The sequence below is a fragment of the Mugil cephalus genome, chromosome 3 (genome assembly GCF_022458985.1).
Source record: "Mugil cephalus isolate CIBA_MC_2020 chromosome 3, CIBA_Mcephalus_1.1, whole genome shotgun sequence".
Lineage (NCBI taxonomy): Eukaryota > Metazoa > Chordata > Actinopteri > Mugiliformes > Mugilidae > Mugil > Mugil cephalus.
The window spans coordinates 26,846,584-26,865,289 of NC_061772.1; the positions used below are offsets into that span (position 1 = coordinate 26,846,584).

At 43.6% G+C, this 18,706-nt stretch overlaps 1 protein-coding gene across 1 annotated transcript; it reads left to right on the forward strand.

Moving 5' to 3' along the window:
- The first annotated feature begins 1,285 nt into the window (after window positions 1-1,285).
- On the forward strand, window positions 1,286-17,966 carry cmtm4 (CKLF-like MARVEL transmembrane domain containing 4). Its single transcript, XM_047580862.1, has 4 exons — window positions 1,286-2,463; window positions 9,171-9,347; window positions 15,884-15,982; window positions 16,426-17,966. The coding sequence occupies exons 1-4, from the start codon at window positions 2,278-2,280 to the stop codon at window positions 16,588-16,590; spliced, it is 627 nt and encodes a 208-aa protein (XP_047436818.1). The 5' UTR covers window positions 1,286-2,277; the 3' UTR covers window positions 16,591-17,966.
- Window positions 17,967-18,706: the final 740 nt, after the last annotated feature.

An 18,706-nucleotide genomic window follows, 5' to 3' on the forward strand; every position in this document is an offset into this window, starting at 1 on the left:
GCTCTGTGTTATTTGATGACTAGCGACCATCCATCTTCCTCTTAACCACATTCCAGAGGTTTTTAAACTAGGTTCAGGTCTGGAGACTGGGTTGTCCAGTTACAGGGTCTTGATCTGGTGGTCCTAGCTCTGTGGCATGAAGCGTTCACAAACGCAAATGCTGCCCGATTCCAGTCTTACCGAAGCAGATCATCACCGATCCTCCACCAAATTTCACTGGGTGCAAGACACTGTGCCTTTTAGGCCTCTCTCTAGGTTTCTGTCTAACCATTCGACGACCAGGTGTTGGACAAGTCTGAGAGGATGACCTCAGTCCTCTATGACTTTAGCCCCTGAACCGTTCTGCCTGTGCACTTCACTCCAGCTACCTTTTGCTATTTCATCATCCTGTCCTTGCAAAACTGTTCTTTTCAATTCTTTTGGTTTGCTCAGTGTTTTTTTTTCTGACTCCACTTGCTTTTCTGGTGCTACTATGATACTGTTTTTGCCATCCAGCTGGTCCTGCTGCAAGAGGACTGTGATGAACATAACAACCTGCATGTGTGTGTGTGTGTGTTTAAAAAAAAAAAAAGCTTTTCCAGGTTAAAGAAGATTTGGTTCAGGTGATCACAGTAGACCATTGAGTAGAATCATGTGTGGTCTAGTACACATGCAGAGATGCTGATTTCATAATATAATATAATATAATATAATATAATATAATATAATATAGGGTCCGGGTTATTACAATGAGCAACACTCGTATGTGTTTACAGGCCTAACTAGCCCATGAGAATAGGTCTTGGTGGTCATATTTTACTGTGTTGGTCCAGATTGTTACTCCAGATACACAACATGAATCCTTTAAGTCCATGGGAGTTGCCTCATCTCTTCCATCTTTGATCAGCTGTGATCTGCACATTTCAGATCCTCAACGTTGTTGCTTTAAGGGCTGGAAGAAAAAAAAATAAGATCTAAAAATGAAAATAGCCGGAACCCTTCACTGAAGGGTAATAGTTGTTTGGGTGTAACATCCACGCATCAGATAACAGACATCTCCAGCATCTTTTAACATCTGCTATCTCCTAGGCAACCTTTAATGCCGCCACATGCCATAGGAGGGCAGTAAGGTACAAAGAACCGCTTTATTATTATTATTATCACTCAATTAAAATGAGGCCTATCCCCCACATTCTTGGAAGTTGGACGTGACATCTGATAAACTCGAGTGAACTTGGGTCGCTTTCCAAACTCCACAGTCGCTTTATTTTAAGAGCACGGCGGGATCACCCTGACCTATATAATCAGACACAGACGGCGAATCAGCCGCGGCTTATCTACCAGTTAAATGTGAAATATTTTGTCTATTGAGTGGTGACATTTGGGGATAACGCGGCCGAAGCTGTTGTTGAATGTTAGAGGTTTAACTCCGGTGATAGAAAAAGCAGCCAGGCCGTGATCCCGTGGAGAAGGAGGACAGAATTTCATCAGGCCTGAGTGGTGGATGGCTGAATGTTTTGGAGAGAGGTTCCGTGCGGGGTAAAAGGACGACGAAAATAGGGACATTCAAACAGGGGGGGAAATGCAGCGGAGCTCGCTCCTGTCGGCGTGGTTCCGGCTGGATTCGTTTTGCAGGCTGTTTGGGAACACTTACAGAGCCTACTCAAGAATGTGCAGTTTTTAGAGGGGCGGAGACAAGCTGGCTTTCCATCCATAGCTGAGGCTGTGTGTGCGCAGCTCGGCCGTACGCTGCCCTACTGTACGGGCTGTCTAATTAAGTTTACAATAGGAGACAACAAGGGCTTCCTCTCGGTTCTTCTGGGCCATAATGGGTGGAACGGTTTTCGTTCGCAGAGACTCGTCACGCAGCCCGGCGCGCATTGTTTAACCTGCAGCCGAACTAACCAGAATCGTCCGCGCTAAAGTGACACTGGGACTCGGAGCAAGTGACCCAGCTAACATAGTTATAAATGCGGCTGCCTTTCTGGTTTGTTTGCTTTTTGTTTTTGGAGAGAAACGCGGCGCTGCAAGCGGCAGGACGCGCTACGTTACACCGGCCGGATTTTCCCCCTGCGCGTAAATGTTAAAGAGCACCTACCGCGGCGCGATCACCGCGGGGTGGCCGTGAAAAGTGGACCGTCTGGTTTGTTTTCTCCATCCACTTCCAGCCTGCATGGAACAAAGTGTGCTTTCTGTCACATAACCTGCGCCTCGAGGTGGATCCGGGCTCCGGTTTTGTCAGCGGGGCTTTGTACGCGGTAGCGTTTGCAACTCGAGGGTCCAGCTTCTCCCGAAACCATGAGGACCACCGAGGAGACGGAGGGCTTTGACGGCGAGGCCTCCAACACTTCCATGATCTCCGGGGCCAGCAGCCCCTATCAGCCCACCACCGAGCCCGTCCATGCGCGCAACGTCCTAGGAGGGATACGGTGCGACGTGGACTACCTGAAGTCGTACTTTGGGGTTTTAAAGGTGGTCGAAGTGGTGAGTTTAAAGCGCGACGGCAGTGCCTCCTTAATCTACAACTAACCACGGATCAGAAAGAGTGGATAACACCACCAAGGAAGCAGCCACTAACATATGGACAGGAAACTCTTATGATAAATCGTGTCAAATTTCTAATTTAATACCTTGATTGTTACTACATCCATGTGATGATGCAGGCTATACCCAGGGATTAAATAGTTTACTCAAGGAGATGCTGTTTAACCTGCACTATATCCCACATAGTTGTCTGTCAGGTTAATAACAGTAGCATCATCACACTAAGGTATAGAGATGAGGTTGCTAAGGAACTGTCTCTTCATCCATGCTTTGCACACTTGCCTGTTTTTAGTAGAAAAAATGTTGGTTCCAAGAAAACGTGGCACTATTCCAAAGGCGAATGTCACAACAATAGCGTCCTCTGTTTGAATATGACCTGATAACTTATGTAAAAGAAATGACCTTTCCAGCGCGTGGCTCCTCTAAGCTGCTTGACTGCTGCTCTCAAAAGTCTCCTTAAATGTGTTTGGCAACCATGGGTGCCTCCAACAACGCACCTGGTGATACCTGCTCATTCGATTAAGCCCCGAAATTATCACAATTTAGTTTTCACTTAGCGGTCACTGGAAAACACATTTCCACTGTTACTTTAAGTCGGTTTACCCGAACCAGATGTCTGAACCGGGATAAGAGGCAACAACAAAGTGAAGCGAGGGGTCCCAGCGATCTGATAACTCACCAGAGGAGGAAATATCTGCAAAGCTGGGGCCACTTTTCTTCTTCCCGTGCCAGAAAAACTCGACACAGGCCTGCACGCTCGTGCACACGGAGCAGTGTGCTCACAACAAACACCCAGCAGTGCTATTGTGCTGTTGCACAAGCAAAACTAAAAGTTCAAACTGCTTAAGAATAAGTCTTTGCAGCCCATTCTTATTTTCTTCTCTTGTAAAACTCACGAATGATTAGTTTTTGAGAAGTGTTTCTCTGTAGTTTGTGGGTGGCTGAGTGTCCCAGCGGTCTGAGGGAGGACTGTGCTGTTGCACACACCTGTGGTGTTTACCTCTGTGTATGTGGGAGGTTGGATAGGAAGCCATCTGTCATCTGTGCGGTGGAAAATCTGGAACAGGCGAGAAGATTCACATTCCCATAGTTCATCTGTTTCACAGAAAATGCGTGAGCTTATACCGACCAGGCATAACATTATGACCACCTTCCTAATATTATGTAAGTCTTCCTTGTGCCTCCAAACTAGTTGTGACTCATCAGGGAATGGGCATGGACCTTCTGAGGGGGATCCTGTGTGGGAGCTTTGGGTCCTGTGGGTTGAGGGGAGGGGCCTCTGTGGATCATCCCACAGATACTTGATCAGTTTAGTCAATTTGGAGGCCAGGTCAACACCTGGTGCTGCTCTTCATGTTTTTGAGTTTTTCCTAAAGCATATTTTGGATGCATTCTGCCGGGGACGTCTGCTGCCAACAAGGAGTGTCATTGCTGTGGGGTCTAGGTGGGTGGTATTTGTCTAAGTAACGTCTCGGTTGATAAAAGAACGACTTAACTGAAACAAAGGTGAACAAGACAATGCAGGATGTGCCAGCTTTTAATAACCCATTTTATTCAGCACTAAAAAGTAGAACTTATGAACTTTAATTTCAATTCTCAAGTGCAAAAAAGTAAATAAAGAATAAGATTAACACAAGTGAATAAGCATTATCTCACATCCTGTTACTAATCTTCTGTTTACACCTTTTTGGTTTACTTTAGCTATTTGTTCTTCTCAGATATTGACTCTTTCCACTTTGAGAACAGTTTCTCCTCTAACATCAAGGACAGGGCCGATGAAAGTCATCCGAGTTTACAGTGTCTCAGAGGAGGCCTGCGAGGCTTTCTGCCAAGCATTAATAGTCTCCCCGGCTTTCATTTTTTACTGTTCTGTCCTGTAATCATTTCACTGTGTGCCAGCTGAGGCTGCGTGATGATCTTTTACAACTAATAGACGGCGACGCAAAGCTGACTGCGCACGACGTGCTGCGAAAGCACCACACACGGCAGCATGCTGTCTTCACATTCTGGAAACGAGGATGTTGCCAAGGAGGTGCGGTGTCTGTTATTTATTCCCCCAGTGTTAAGAGAAAGCATTTGTGTGGCTTAAGGAGTGGCAGTCGGGCGTCATTAATATATAATCTTTGTACAGAAATCAGTTATGGGGAGTAATGATTACAAGTAGACAGGTACAGTATGATGGCGACTGCTTTCGCACGACACATGAGTTCTGCTTTATGGCGTCGTGCGCATTCAATAAAAAACTTATGAGATAATGTCGCCAATCATAATTTAAGAGGGAGTCATTTATGAAGCCCCACCCAGCTTCTCTGCCCTTTGTCCTCGTCCCTAATGGCTTTTGTCAGAGCCGCAACACCCAGGCCTTGTTCAGACCAAGAGCCACAAACCGTTGGTTTGCACTGCCCCATGTTTACAGACAAATGATCTGTTCCCCCTCTACACAGCAGGACTAAGTGCTAATAGACCTGCGTAGCTGTTTTACACCAGAGCTCTAAAAAGCATTCACGGAGATGCATTAGTGAGCCGCTTGACTTGTCATTCCTCAGATGTAGGGATACGCAGGCTGCTGCCGCCGCCGCCGCCGCCACTCATCGTGCACCAACCGAGAACAACCCCCAGCAGGATGTAACCCGACCGAGGTGCTCTGGTCCTGACGGCTGCCTTGTCTTTTGTCTCCTCGCTGCGACTGGGTCAGCGAGGCCCAAATGATAATCGCCTCGTGCTTCCTCCACGCACCGAGTGGAATCTGATACCTCGTCTGGCCCTAGAGTAAACCCAGCAAACTCACTTTGATAAATAATAGCTCAGTCGCGATGGTGTGTGGAAACATGTTGCAGCTTTTGTTTTTTTTTTTTAAAAAAGTGTTTTATTTTAACAGGTGGTAATTAAATATAATATGTTATTTTTCTGGGGATGCTCTTAAATGAAGTTACCAGATGCTCCCAAATGTCAGCGCGCACTTCCTCCTCAGAGAGAGAAAGAGAGATGCCATATGCTTCATTCTCTTGCGGTTGAAACATTACTTATTCAGAGCTAGGGAGACATAACCCTAACCCCCTATAAAAGACAACAAGAATGTTTTGCATGTGTGTGGGGAGACGTGCATGCTGTTTCAACACAACCACACTTAACTTATCCTTACACTTATCCTCCAGGGTGAAATTTAACCTGAATTCAGGCTACATTTCTCTTCTCATAAAGGTTTGTGGGCTCCAGCTGAAGCATGGTCAACATTTTGGGGGGAATATCTTTGCATGCGATCCCATAGTTGCTGAAGTGAGGCTTCTTTCTGCCTCTTTTATTTTTCTGTCTTCAACAGATGGCTGGTTAAGGCCAGGACGCTTTTAAAGAGAAATAATAATGTGCATAATTCTAAAGATAAGGATACGCTTGCAAGAGAGAAGAGAAGGGAGAGCGGGCGTGTTCCTCGGGGGTGAAGGTTGGCATAAAATCATTACTTACAAGATTATCCAGTATGGTGCTCGTGGTCCCCGGTCGTCTCCCCTGTGACTACCAGACACCTGCTACACGGGGACGCCAGGGAGGCAATATGCTTTCTGCAAGAGATATGACATCATCTGGAGCAGCCCTCCACTCCTGTTTGGGTGTAACCTTTTCGGTTTATGTTACAGACACAGATGGACGGCTACCAAACTACAATACACGGTCTAATGAGTCTTCAGCAGCTGCACAACAATGAAACTTTAGTTAGCTCAGCAGATTTTTCAGGTCGCTTTCAGAATGACGATTGGACATATTGCCTCCATGCATTTCTATCTACACGTTTCCTGTGAAAGCATATCTCAGCCCCAGATGTGGATGGTTAGACCGGAGCCCGTCAGAAACAGCAGAGTTCTCCCCTTTAGACTTCGCCACTTCATCAAACAGAAACATGGCAGTCGTCAGAAATGGCACAACTTGCTCAGTAGATAAACAGAGCTGTTTTATTGAGCTAGGGGAGACGAGGAGGGGTCTGTTGGACTCTTTAATGAGGCAGTTTGTTCAGCAGTGTCATGCAAAGAGATGGACCTAGTTAGGTCGGACTCAAATTGAATCCAGGTTGTATTGAAATGTTTGGGTCTTTACTAAAAACTTCCAAATGTTGGTGCTTTAAAAAGTTTCCAACTGCTAAAGTGGGCTTTCTTAGATTCTTTAAGTATTTTCTGAAAAGAAAGTTGCCAAATTCCCTATCTCAAGAAAAAAAAATGTACCTGGATTTGGGGGAGGTGCCTCTGTGATCTTCTGTCATAGCATAGATTCTTGTTTGGGATCTAGTGAATTTGGAGGCCAGGCCACCACCTTGTACAGTTTTTCATGTTTTTTGAGTTGTCGCTAAACTGGTTTTACGTGTGTGTCAGGCTGCATCCTGCTTTGGATGGCTGGTGGCCATCAAGGAGTGTCATTGGTATGGGGTGGAGGTGTCTAGTCTGGTCTAGGTGGGTGGCACGTGTCCTAGTGACATCCACATCAATGCTAGTTTCGCGGTCAGTGTTATTTACTTCTTTTGTGTCTTAATGTTATGCCTGATTAGTGTAAGTCCTAGTTAGATAAATATTACTCTCAAAGTGTAAAGTCTCAAATATATAACTAAGACCTGTGTGGCCTGTAGACCAGTTTTTTTTCTGCATTCAAAGACTCAAAGACGGGCTTTGTTAATTATGACCCTACAGTGTATTTTAATCACATATTCTAAAAGTTATTGTCTTGTCTTTCACCATTTTTAAATGGTTTATGTTGCACACACAGAAGGTGACAGCTCATTTTGGAGCCACCATTACAATACACAGTGCTGTGTCATAGGGGATTTATGCTTCACAGTTTCCTGTAATAACTGGAATAATATCATTCCATTGTATAAACCCATCCTTTCTCCAAACATAAAACTTGCAACTGAGCCACCCTGGACTCTCATTATCTCACAACCTACATCTACAACCTATATCTTGCATCAAGGCATCAAAGCTGGCTGGGTTGGTCTTCTCTTCCTCTTTGTTCAACACAGATTAAATATTTGCAGTGCTGGTGGAAAAGTAACTGAATTGTTGGATTTAATAACCGGTTGAGCCTCCTCTGGCAGTAGTAACCTCAAACAAGTATTTGTGGTAGCTGTACAATGCTCCGGAGGAACCATTTTTCCTCAAAGAAACTGCTTCAGCTCAGCTAAATTTTTAGGAATGGCTGTTGTGAACAGCTCTCTCGAGGTTAGTCTCCAGTAAAGTCTGGACTGTAAAAGATGATTTACATCCATGTTCTGGGTCATTATTTTGTTGCATCAACTTCCGGACTGCCATGTCGTTAGTGGTCTTTGGGTAAACTTTGGGTCCTTACTTTTGGGTTTTGTTGGAGAGCGCCATTTTCTTTTGCGGACGCATTGTCTGGTAGCTGACATTTGGAGGACAGAGATATTAACTAACTTCAGTGCTTTGTTTAAGCCATATATTTTATATAAATATGGACAATGCGTCCCCACTTCTTTGTATAGGCCATTATATATACCTCTACCTCCACCGGTTATAAAGAAATGTTGAATTATACACTGTATTTATTCATTGTTTCCTACTCTCACGGTCCTGCTTTACAGAACGGTTGGCATGACAACTAGTTGTCGTCATGAGTTCACATCCTCTTTCTATAGCGCCAACGATAAGCGTTACATCAACTTACCTAGCTTATTTAGCTAAAATAATAGAAACCATCCTTGGAAAGACATCATTTTGACGTCTTCTTTAGTGTTTTAGTTCAGCCCAAGTCGCTACCAAGTACACCCAGCCACCAGGGGGAGCTCTACTTGCTTTGGCTTCACTTTTGAGGAGCTGTTACGCCATCCATCTTTATACAGTCCATGACTTAAGCCTTTAGCTTTTTTTTTTTTTACCTCTTTCAACATTCTGTGCTTTTCTCCAGAGTCCTCTGCATGCTCAATTCTAGGAAAGCGTCCACAAATCGTGCCTGTTTATAGATCATGTCTCTGACTTGGGACTCATGAATGTGTATACCCTTTCAGTTGGCATCTAAACTAGTAAATGCCAATTGTATTTCATTTCATCTGAGTACCTTTGTGTGGAAGCTGTTTAGAAGGGACAGGAACTCTCAAACCGATCTTCCAGGCTCATTGAGTGTCAGTCTCTGGTCTAACCTTGCATTCAGCTGTTTCAGGTCAGTAATAAATCAGAGTCGTTCTCATGGTTCTGTTATGCCTCTGGTTTTTGGACCGCTCTGAGGCAATCAGGAATCCGTGTGTGGTTTTGTCGGAGTCTACATGGCAGAAGAACACCTAAATAGCAGAATTCTCCCCATACTGTGGTTTGTTGATGGATGTTGGCTGGAGGCGTGCATCATCACAGGCTGCCAAGAGCAGGACTCATGAGAAGGGCTCGTGGACTTTGGTCTAGTCAAGGGACGAGGCCGAAGTCGTTTCATATTGACAAATGCTCAGCACTAACAAACACTCATGGAAATTACATGAATTTCTAGGCGTAACCTACAGCACACTTTGTGCAACACCCTTCTGAAAAGTAATAATATATGCTGACTGTGACCTATTTTTTCAACCAGTAGAGATGATTCATCCATCAGCTCATTGTGAATTGTGTAACTTGTTTTTTGTTATAATGCTTCTCTCCTGTCATTCCTCTCTGTCCCTTTAGGTCCTATCACTCATTGGATTCATCTGCATAGAGACCATCATGATGTGTTCTCCTTGTGGAGGGGTCTACTTCTTTGAATTTGTCAGCTGCAGTGCCTTCGTGGTGACCGTAGTCCTCCTCCTGATCTTTTTTCTCAACCTCCACACCAAGGTGCCCCAGGTCAACTGGAGCCTCACGGTGCGTAGACTGCAATATCTGGCGAATGCGGGGACAGTTTTCAATATTTTGGGGCTTCTGGATGTGGATGGATGGATGGATGGATGGATGGATGGATGGATGGAATGTTATTCCCCTGTTGCATGCACTGGTCATTGGTCACAGTCCAATTAGCCATTCAAGAAATCCAATCTATGACTGGACAAGTTACACCGACCAGCCACAACATTATGACCAAATGACAGATGAAGTGAATAACAATGGCCGTCTTTTGACAATTCAGTGTTCTGCTGGGAAACTTTTAGACATGGCATTCATTTGTATGGATGTTACTTAGACATGTAACACCCACCTACACCAGACTAGGCACCCCCACCCTATAGCAATGACACTCCTTGATGGCAGCAGCCAATAACTGGTTTAGGAACATCTAAAAACAAACATGCACAAGGTGTTGACATGGCCTCCAACTTCACTGGTTTCCCAACTGATCAAGTATCTGTGGAATCCACTGGAGCAAGTCTGATCCACAGAGACCCCTCCCCTCAACCCACAAGACCCAAAGCCCTCCCCCACCACCACCACCACTAACAACATTCTGTTGCCTTACACCATTCTCTGAGGAGTCACAACTGTTTTGGAGGCACAAGGGAGACCTACGCAATACTAGGAAGGTGGTCATAATGTTGTGCCTGTTCGGTGTAGACTCAGTTAACATGTTGAAACCACTTATTTTAAGGTAATAGGTTGACAAATGTTAAGTGTTAGCTTGCTTGAAGGCAGGGTTTAACGGGCCGCTCCGTCTCTTTATATCTCCTCATGGACCGTTTCCTTCCTGTAGCCAAGCCTCCTCAAACACTACTAACAATTGCAACAATGCTTTCACTTCAAATTGACTGGCCTTTTATTTCCTTCTTTTATTATCATCACTGTACGCGATGCAGCATTTTGAACTAGCAGTAACATGTATGAAGATTAACATTAACTCAATGTATGCTTCCCTCCTTGGTAGCGATTCTGCTTTAACCTCTGTTTGATGAATGTCGTGTTGGAGGCTTGTATTTAACATCAAGATCAGGAGTGTAGGAGTAGAGCAGTTTCAGTGTTACTACCATTATGTGCATTGTCAGCTGTACGCAAATGAGCTGGTGGGTGTTCTCCAGCAGATACTGGCTGCCTTTCAGCATTTGCCTACATGCACACAATGTGTGTTCTCAGCCTACTGTCTTTTACAGAAGGCTGTAGAAAAAAAAAACAAAGAAAGTCTTTAGCCATGTTTCCAGCTTACAGCCATAGTACATATCATAGGTAGCCAGATGTCCTCATCCAACCATAGCTATCAGATTGCTTTATGGTACAGAATTCCACCTCAAACATGAAGCGAGGGTGTGCCTTTGGCTTCTGCTTTTGGCAGAACAACACCAAATGAAAGCTCTCGCTGTCGTAGAGAGGCCCGGACCAATTTAACAGTGCTGATCTTGGAAACTTTAACAGATACCTGTGACTAGTATAGCTCATATAATCTAAAATCCTCCTGTTGTTTTTTTCTTGTCGGGCTCGTAGCCCTGTCAGATCTGAGTTAATTGTTTTTCCGCTTAGATGATTAATAGTCTAGAAATATGTAATTAACATGTACTATGTGTGAGTGTGTGTGTGTGTGTTGCTGCATGCACAGGCTTGAGATGAAGTGACTTAGGTCCACAGAAAGAGGTTCACTGGGCTGGGCTCACTGGTAAAGATTGGAGTCATGCTGTCATGCACAAAGCCTTTCATACTTTCAAAAACAAAAAAAAAAAGTCCAAACTGTAGTAGCTGACAAACCCCATGACGCTTAGTCGCACTCCTGCCTAGAAAGTCCAAAGCTGCTCCAATCACGTTATGCCCCTGAGAATTTCCCCACAAGTAAGCAGTTCAGAGTATTAACCCTTCTGCTGATCATCTGTGTTTTCTGGAAACCGTGGACTGGCTCTAACAACGCTCCTCTGTCGACTGAGTCGCTGTTTAATTCACTTTAGAAATTCAGAAGAAGGGTCCTTAATCACACAATTATGTGTCATATGATCCCATCTTCTCCAGTTCGCCCTCTGTGATGACTTTGGCAGCACGGAGGTGGAAACACAGGCCCCGACTCCATCTCCCCCTCCTCCCATAAGGAAATGAATGCAGTCCTGGGGCCTTGTTGCAAATCCACATGGTAACTTAACGGGATAAAGCTGAACTTGAGGGTTTTCTTTCATTTGAACGCAGACCGTTCGGTGCATTGTTTTCCTTGTTCGGAGCCAAATAGTTAGTCGGCTCTTCTGAGGGATTCTGGGTCGGAGATGGGGCAACAGTGAGGACACAGAGCCCGACGGGGAGGGAGAGAAAGATATTTGTGCGGTTATTCTCCTTTTACAAGGAGGGCTGCAGTTTGAGCACGCTGCCAGTGTGCCCAGTATATTCTGGTTGTTTTGTTCAGAGAGAGCGCACAACATCCCATCACATTTAATGCATGAATGAACTGGGTACTTCAGAGGGAAGATCAATGGTGGGCGCTCACCAGAGCTCTCACAGTGCACTGTCGGCATGCTGCACTGTAGAAATAGCAGTTCTCTGGAATTATTCTCTATCATTAACGCAGCTATAATCTGTGAGTTTTAAATATCCGCCGTATCCTTCCCGCATCATATAATAGCAAGTAAGAGTCTGTTTTTTTCCGAGGAATTGATAAAATTTAATTTAAAAGGCGATGGACGTGGGACTTCAGAGGGTGTCCTGTGGATTCTGGCTACAAATGGTTGTTAGTGGGGGCCTTTGGTTACTATGGATTGATGGGTCATTCGAGGGCTGTGACCCCCCCTAGTGGTCATCCATGACCCCACTCACAGGCCAAAAAAAATGTCCCTTTTAGTTATTATTTTAATATTAAATGTGCAAACTTGAACTTAATTAAATAACTTAACATAAACAGGGAAACCGCATCATTTTGGTTGTGCATGCATAGCCTAGCTCTCATCTTTACTCCTAACTCCATCTCCTCAGAAATGTGGCATTGCAGTCTGCAAGGCCTGTGATTGGTCCGCTTGGTCGTAGCGTTTTTACCCTTTACTATTTCCGGCTGCTTCTCCATCTCCGCAATTTTTGTTTTTGGATCAGTAAAGATGGAACACATCGAGGAAAGGTTACCTGAGGAGGTTCGGAGATACAAACATTTATATGACTCGACTTCAGTGAAAGTTTGGCGAAAGTTTCAGTTTCCATTGTTGAAAGTGAAGCAGGAAGTTTACAAAAATGAATCTGGGGGGGGGGATCCACACTGACGAACGGACACCGACCATTGAATTGTCACAAGATGATCAATGTTATTTGCTTCTTCTGTCAGTGGTTTTAATGTTACAGCTGATTGGTGTATACCAAGGTCCAAAATAGAAAAAACATAAAAATACATTTCTCACTGGAAGCAGCAGTATGTTATACACTTCACCCAGCTATTTATCATAATTATAAAATATATATTTACAGTAAATGTATTCTTTATTGTAGAACTAATACGAACCAATTCAGTTTTCAATTTGATTTTATTTATATAGCGTCAATAACAATATTAGCATTAGCACTCATAACACTTCACATTTTTGCATTTGTAAAAATCCTATTGGTTATTGTATGGATTACAACAAAGAGATTAGTGTTGCTCATTGTTACCGGGCCTTTCAAATACGCATCCGTCCATTTCTTCGTATGAAATGTACATTATCAGAATATATTTTTATGCTAATGCATCTTTGTTCTCTGCCTGACCCCATGTTATTCTGTCGGCAATGATCTACGTTCACCTCTCTGCTGAGCTTGCACACAGCATAGGGTTGCGGTTATCATTTGCTTCAGCCATTAATCTATCATCGGTTCAGACTAGAAACCACTTAACTCGTCTTGTATTTACTTTACCTACAAGTGGAATCCAATAAAAGATTCCTTGGTTTGGACGGACGGATTTTACCACCCAAGCGGACAAGACACATGAAATACTTGCCCACTATCTTTATTTGTCTTTCAGAGACAATCGAGACGAGATGTGAAAGCCAGAGAGATGTTTTATTCCTGCATGGAGCTTTTTGGCTGCAACTGTGCAGAGACACAACACTTTCCAGAGTTGAATTTCAATTAGTATTTCTGGTTTTTAACTTTAAAAGTGTAACAGAAACAGAAGAAAATATGCTAAATTTTACAGTTACTGTGCCTGGTTTCTCAAAGACGAGCTTTGGCGAGGGCTTAGATGTAACTGGGTAATATTTATCTGCTCTTGGCTATCTTAAGTAGGAGCAGATTCACTGTGAATTGTGGGTAAATTAAGACGTGGCTGACAAACCGCTCGGGCCCGACTCGCTCCAGCAGAAAACTTCGGCCTCCTTGACGAATTTGACAGTAACAGGGATATTTATTGAGGTTAATTCATCAAAGAATGGAACGGAATGACATATATCGGAATCCTCTTTCCTTCGACGTAGCACCACAGAACTTATCGGCAAAACCACGGCGTTTGAAGGTTAAGCAGACTTGACTCATCTCACACCATGAAGCAGTGTGAAAGGTTTTGAAACCAGTTCATGTTCCTGAAACTGATTGCAGTCCTGGTATGAGAACACCTCTGAGTTTACTGTCAAACAAATGTCACTGAACTTTATTCCATCACATGCACGCGTGCAAATATAATAAAAATAGTGTTTTTTTGTTCTTATTTAGTTATTAGTTATAAGACTGGATGCCGCCCTCGATAAAAAGAAAAATGGCTGCTCGGGGGGTTATGTAGAGTATTAAAAGTGCATGTAATTATAACTTAAAAGTAAGGCCTCAAAGCTCCACTAATCTGATATGATTTCTTTTAAAGCTGCCCTGTATAATTCTCAGAAACAGATAGAAAAAAGAAGAAGTCTGAGCCAGAGAGACAGGATCTCGGTCATTTAACGTAAGCCTGGTTTATAAGTCAGCTGTGGGAGAGAGTAAAGCATCGGGTGTGCGACTAAACTGACCAGATCCTGAACGAGTCTGGAAGTTGTGGAAAAGCCTGTCAGCACATAAACAAAATGTAAATAGCAGCGTATTCCTCGTTTAACCAGTCGGGCCAGATAGATGGGAGTGTACGTTCAGGGTGAGCAATGTTTGCAGTGCAAGCATCGAGTTGTGTTGAGATTCGTGTGTGTGTGTGGGGGGTGTTGTGAGCTCAGTCAAAGGTTGCTGTTATAACTCTGGTGCTCATTGACTGAGCCAGTTAGCATGAGGTGATAATTTGATATTCATGAGCTACTGATTACACAGTAGGAACTATGGCACATAAACACACTTTATTTTTCTTTTTTTTTACGTCCTGCAGAGTTGTAAACCCAAATTTTCGGTGTGTGCATGCCTCTGTTAAGAGTAAGTGAGATGTCCCCTTTGGATGAACCTTGTGTGTCATATGAGAGGCTGTGTCCACAATTATTACGATCATGCGTCTGGTCACGAGGGCCCTGCCCCAGTCATGCAGAGCACATCCTTATTAACCCTTCACTGACTGTCTGAGCTGCTGGAAACAGGAATATGAAAGAGGGGTATTTATTCTCCTCTTCATGTTTAAAAGGAAAATGTGGAGGATTGAGTGGGTGTGTGTGTAATATGAGGTGCTAGGTATCTTTTCGGCTTCAGTGAGCAAACTCTTTGTTTGCTCTGCACACTACATCATCCAGGATTTGGATATAGAATCTGACTGAACTGCAGAATTATGTTTATATTAGAATTCATATGACATCAGTGTACATAAAAATGTGTCTTGTCATGATGCACTTTAATAATGTAAATGGTGGGAATAAGAGTAAATATAATATTCTCTTGGGAGGAAAAATGTGATAAAATGTAAAATGCACTGATAAAAATAAGGTGCTCCATCTACTTAAAAAAAAAAAGTAAGGCGACTTTTTGCATCACTTTATCCCTGTAGATCAAATAAGAGAAGTCCTTGTTGGAACAACACTAAATGTGTAAGTAAAGTCAGTTTACTTTTGCCTATGACGTCAACTTACTTTTACAAGGTGATTGTACTCTAAAAAATGATGCACAAAGTTCCCTTACTAATTTTTTTTTAAGTAGATGGAGCACTGTATTTTTATCAGTGCATGGTCGACTTCCAGCTAATACCCCTTGCTAACAGCTGTTAGCTAATGGCTAACCGGTGTTAGCTCCTTAAGCTAACGCTACGTAGAGGAAAAAACACGTCTCTGCTTACTTTGAATTACAGCAATTTGCAAACATTTAGCTTGAAATTAAATTCGAATCAAGTATTTAAACACAACCTGCTAACATTAGTTTCACATAAGACGTATTTTGAAGCCTTTTCCTGTATTCCTGTATTTTTAAATATCTGATTCAAAATCCAAAATACTATTATTAAGAGAAGAAGCCAGTAATCTAGAGAGATGCTAGATGCCCTGACCTTATATGTTTATTCATAAACAGAGCAGACATCAGTAGCGTGCTGATTTATCCTGAAATATAGACCTGATGTTGTATGTTTTTTTTTTGTGTGTGTGTGTGTTTTCCTGCAGGACCTGGTTAACACATCCGTCAGCACCCTGTTCTTCTTCTTGTCGTCTCTCGTGTTGGCCTGCATCAACCACAACACTGCGGCTGAAATAGCGGCAGTGGTGAGTAGTCGCAACCAGCTTGACTATTTGTGTGGTTTGCTTGTTTTTTCTAGATGCACAGTTGTAAACCTCAACTTGTGGCATCTCTCTAGTGGCATCCCACCATCGCAGATAACGATAGATGAAAAACAATCACAATCACATTAAAACCACGTACAGAAGAAGTTAATAACTTTTAAACCCATGTCCATCCTCTGATGAGTCACAACTGTTTTGGATCCCCAAGGGAGACCTGCACAATATTAGGAAGGTGGTCTAAAAAAACTATGATCGTGCATTGGAGGAGATTCAAAAATTCTCATTTATGTTCCATGTATTTAAAAACAAGTTAAGCCTTTAGTGTATTATTATTATTACTCCATGATAATATTACAGAGCTTTAACTTTATGCACTTTCAAACTCACACATTGTTTGTGCGCTTCCTGTTCCCACTTGTCTGCAGATCTTTGGCTTCCTGGTGACAGGTGTGTACGGAGTGAACACCTTCCTGGCCGTGCAGAGGTGGCGCCGCGGCAGCGGGTCCCAGGGCGCGCCCCAGACCAGCGAGTACATCCGAGCCCGCACGGCATCCCGCGGAGAAATGGAGGCGCGACCCGAGCTCGCTTGAGCGCCGGCAGAACGAGCGCGCACACTTGAGAGGAGGAGGAGGCCACGCCACTGGCAGCTGACTGAGACGGACGCCGCTCTGCCTTCGGAGCAGCGCGACGGAACTCCAGGTCTTGTGAGGAACGGCCATCCCGGGTTCACTACTCGCTTTTTGACTTCTCATCACAACACTTCAGACTTCAGTCGGTCTCGATTACGTAGCTACAAGCGAGCTCAGTCGTTGTCGGCTGCTCCTGGTGACACATAAGGACACACACACAAAAAAAAAAAAGTGGGAAATGAAGGTATGCTTTGTAAAAACATTTCATCTGCGTATATTTTCAAACTGGTAGAGCCACAAAAAAAAAAAAAAAAAAAAAATCAAAAGTCAGACTCCACTTCAACCCTCCAAAGTGTTGTTCTGTTGCAGCTGTTGATGATTTTTCTTTCACTGTGAATGAAGTAGAGTCAAAGAAGGTCCGCTTTTGTACAGCTTTGTGTCATATATGAACTCTGCGGGAAGAAACGTGACCGTGCGTCCAGAAAACCGCCGGACCGTCGACGTAACAGTGACCTGCAGTAAAACAGACTTCCTTCCTTCGAGATGTTCTTTTGAGAGATTCTACACGCTTACACAAAAGTAGGTTTCTCCTTCGTCTTGGCTAACTTTACAGATGCCCTTTAACGCGCCACTGTTTTGATATTTGCTCTCAGAAATCACAACGGCACAGGACACTTCTTAACTACTGCAATAGAGACGAGCCGCAGCCTCCGGCGTACGGCGGCCGCAGTGTTTTGGAACGAGTGAAAACGATGCAACACAAACTGCGTCACTGCTTTATTCTAGACTGTGTGTAAACTGCCCCCACAAAAAAAAAAAACTAGCATTCCTTAAAAAAAAAATTCCTTTTGAGATCTGTGTGAGGTCGACACTGTGAGCTGGGAACAGGTTATATCGAGTGATGATAAGGTCATTGGTATCGCATTCCTTTTTTGCACATATTTGCAGCTTCAAGCAACACAACATGGTGACAGTGTTGGACAGACGCCAGGAGCTGGTCTAGAACAATGACCCCTGGGCTAGACACTGTATCTCAGGTACTGACGCTCCTTTAATGTTAAGAAAATAAATAAAAAAACACACATTTGAAATGAAATCACAGGGTGCCTCGACCTGAACGCTGTATTTCCTAATGCCTTCCTAATTATTAGACTATTATTAGAGAGTGGGGACAGACAGACGGTACGTTTAGCGGCGTCAGAGTTTTCCCTCTGTGGTTGGTTGACCTTAAATATTTGTATATGTATCTACAGTATATTATCACACACTTCATGTATTATGATATCTCTATCATTCCACATTGCAGCTGTTATAAAGCCTGTTGTAATGCCTCTTAAGGCCTGGGTGAAGTTTTCTTGAGTGTGGGGCCTGAATCGGCTCTATTGCCCCATCTCCTGGTCTTCGTGTGAAATACACACCGATCAGCCACAACATTATGACCATTGTATTGTGACGCTGCAGTTTTCTGCTGGGAAACTTTTGGACCTGGTATTCATTCATGTGGATGTTACTTGGACATGTAGCACCCACCTAGACCAGACCAGGCAGACCCCCCAGATCCACAGAGGCCCCTCCCCTCACGCCGCAGCACCCAAAGGCCCCATTACACAACATCTTGTTTCCAGACGCCACAGGACACTCTCAGAAGGTCCATGTCCCTTCTCTGATGAGTCACAACTGTTTTGGAGGGACAAGAGAGGCCTACACAATATTAGGAAGGTGGTCATAATGTTATGCCTGATCGATGTAATCAACAGTCGTGCAAGATTTAAGGAAGGGCCAGAAATGAGATGTGGGTTAAAATGATTTACATCACATCTGATTTTAAATGGTGATGTTTCTATTTTGTTTTAACTAACTTATGATACGTCCACATTTGTTTTGGTTCTGTGACCGAAGTAGCTGCACAAAGAGACAATCACGTTTGTACTTGTAGCCTACATTGACTCGTTTGTTTTTTCAGTGACACTATTAATAATCATCACTCATTGCATTTGTACAGCAACCAAACCAGGCAAGATTTTCGACATCCTGCTCCTCGACGGTATACAACAGAAAAAGAAAAAAAAAAGCTGCA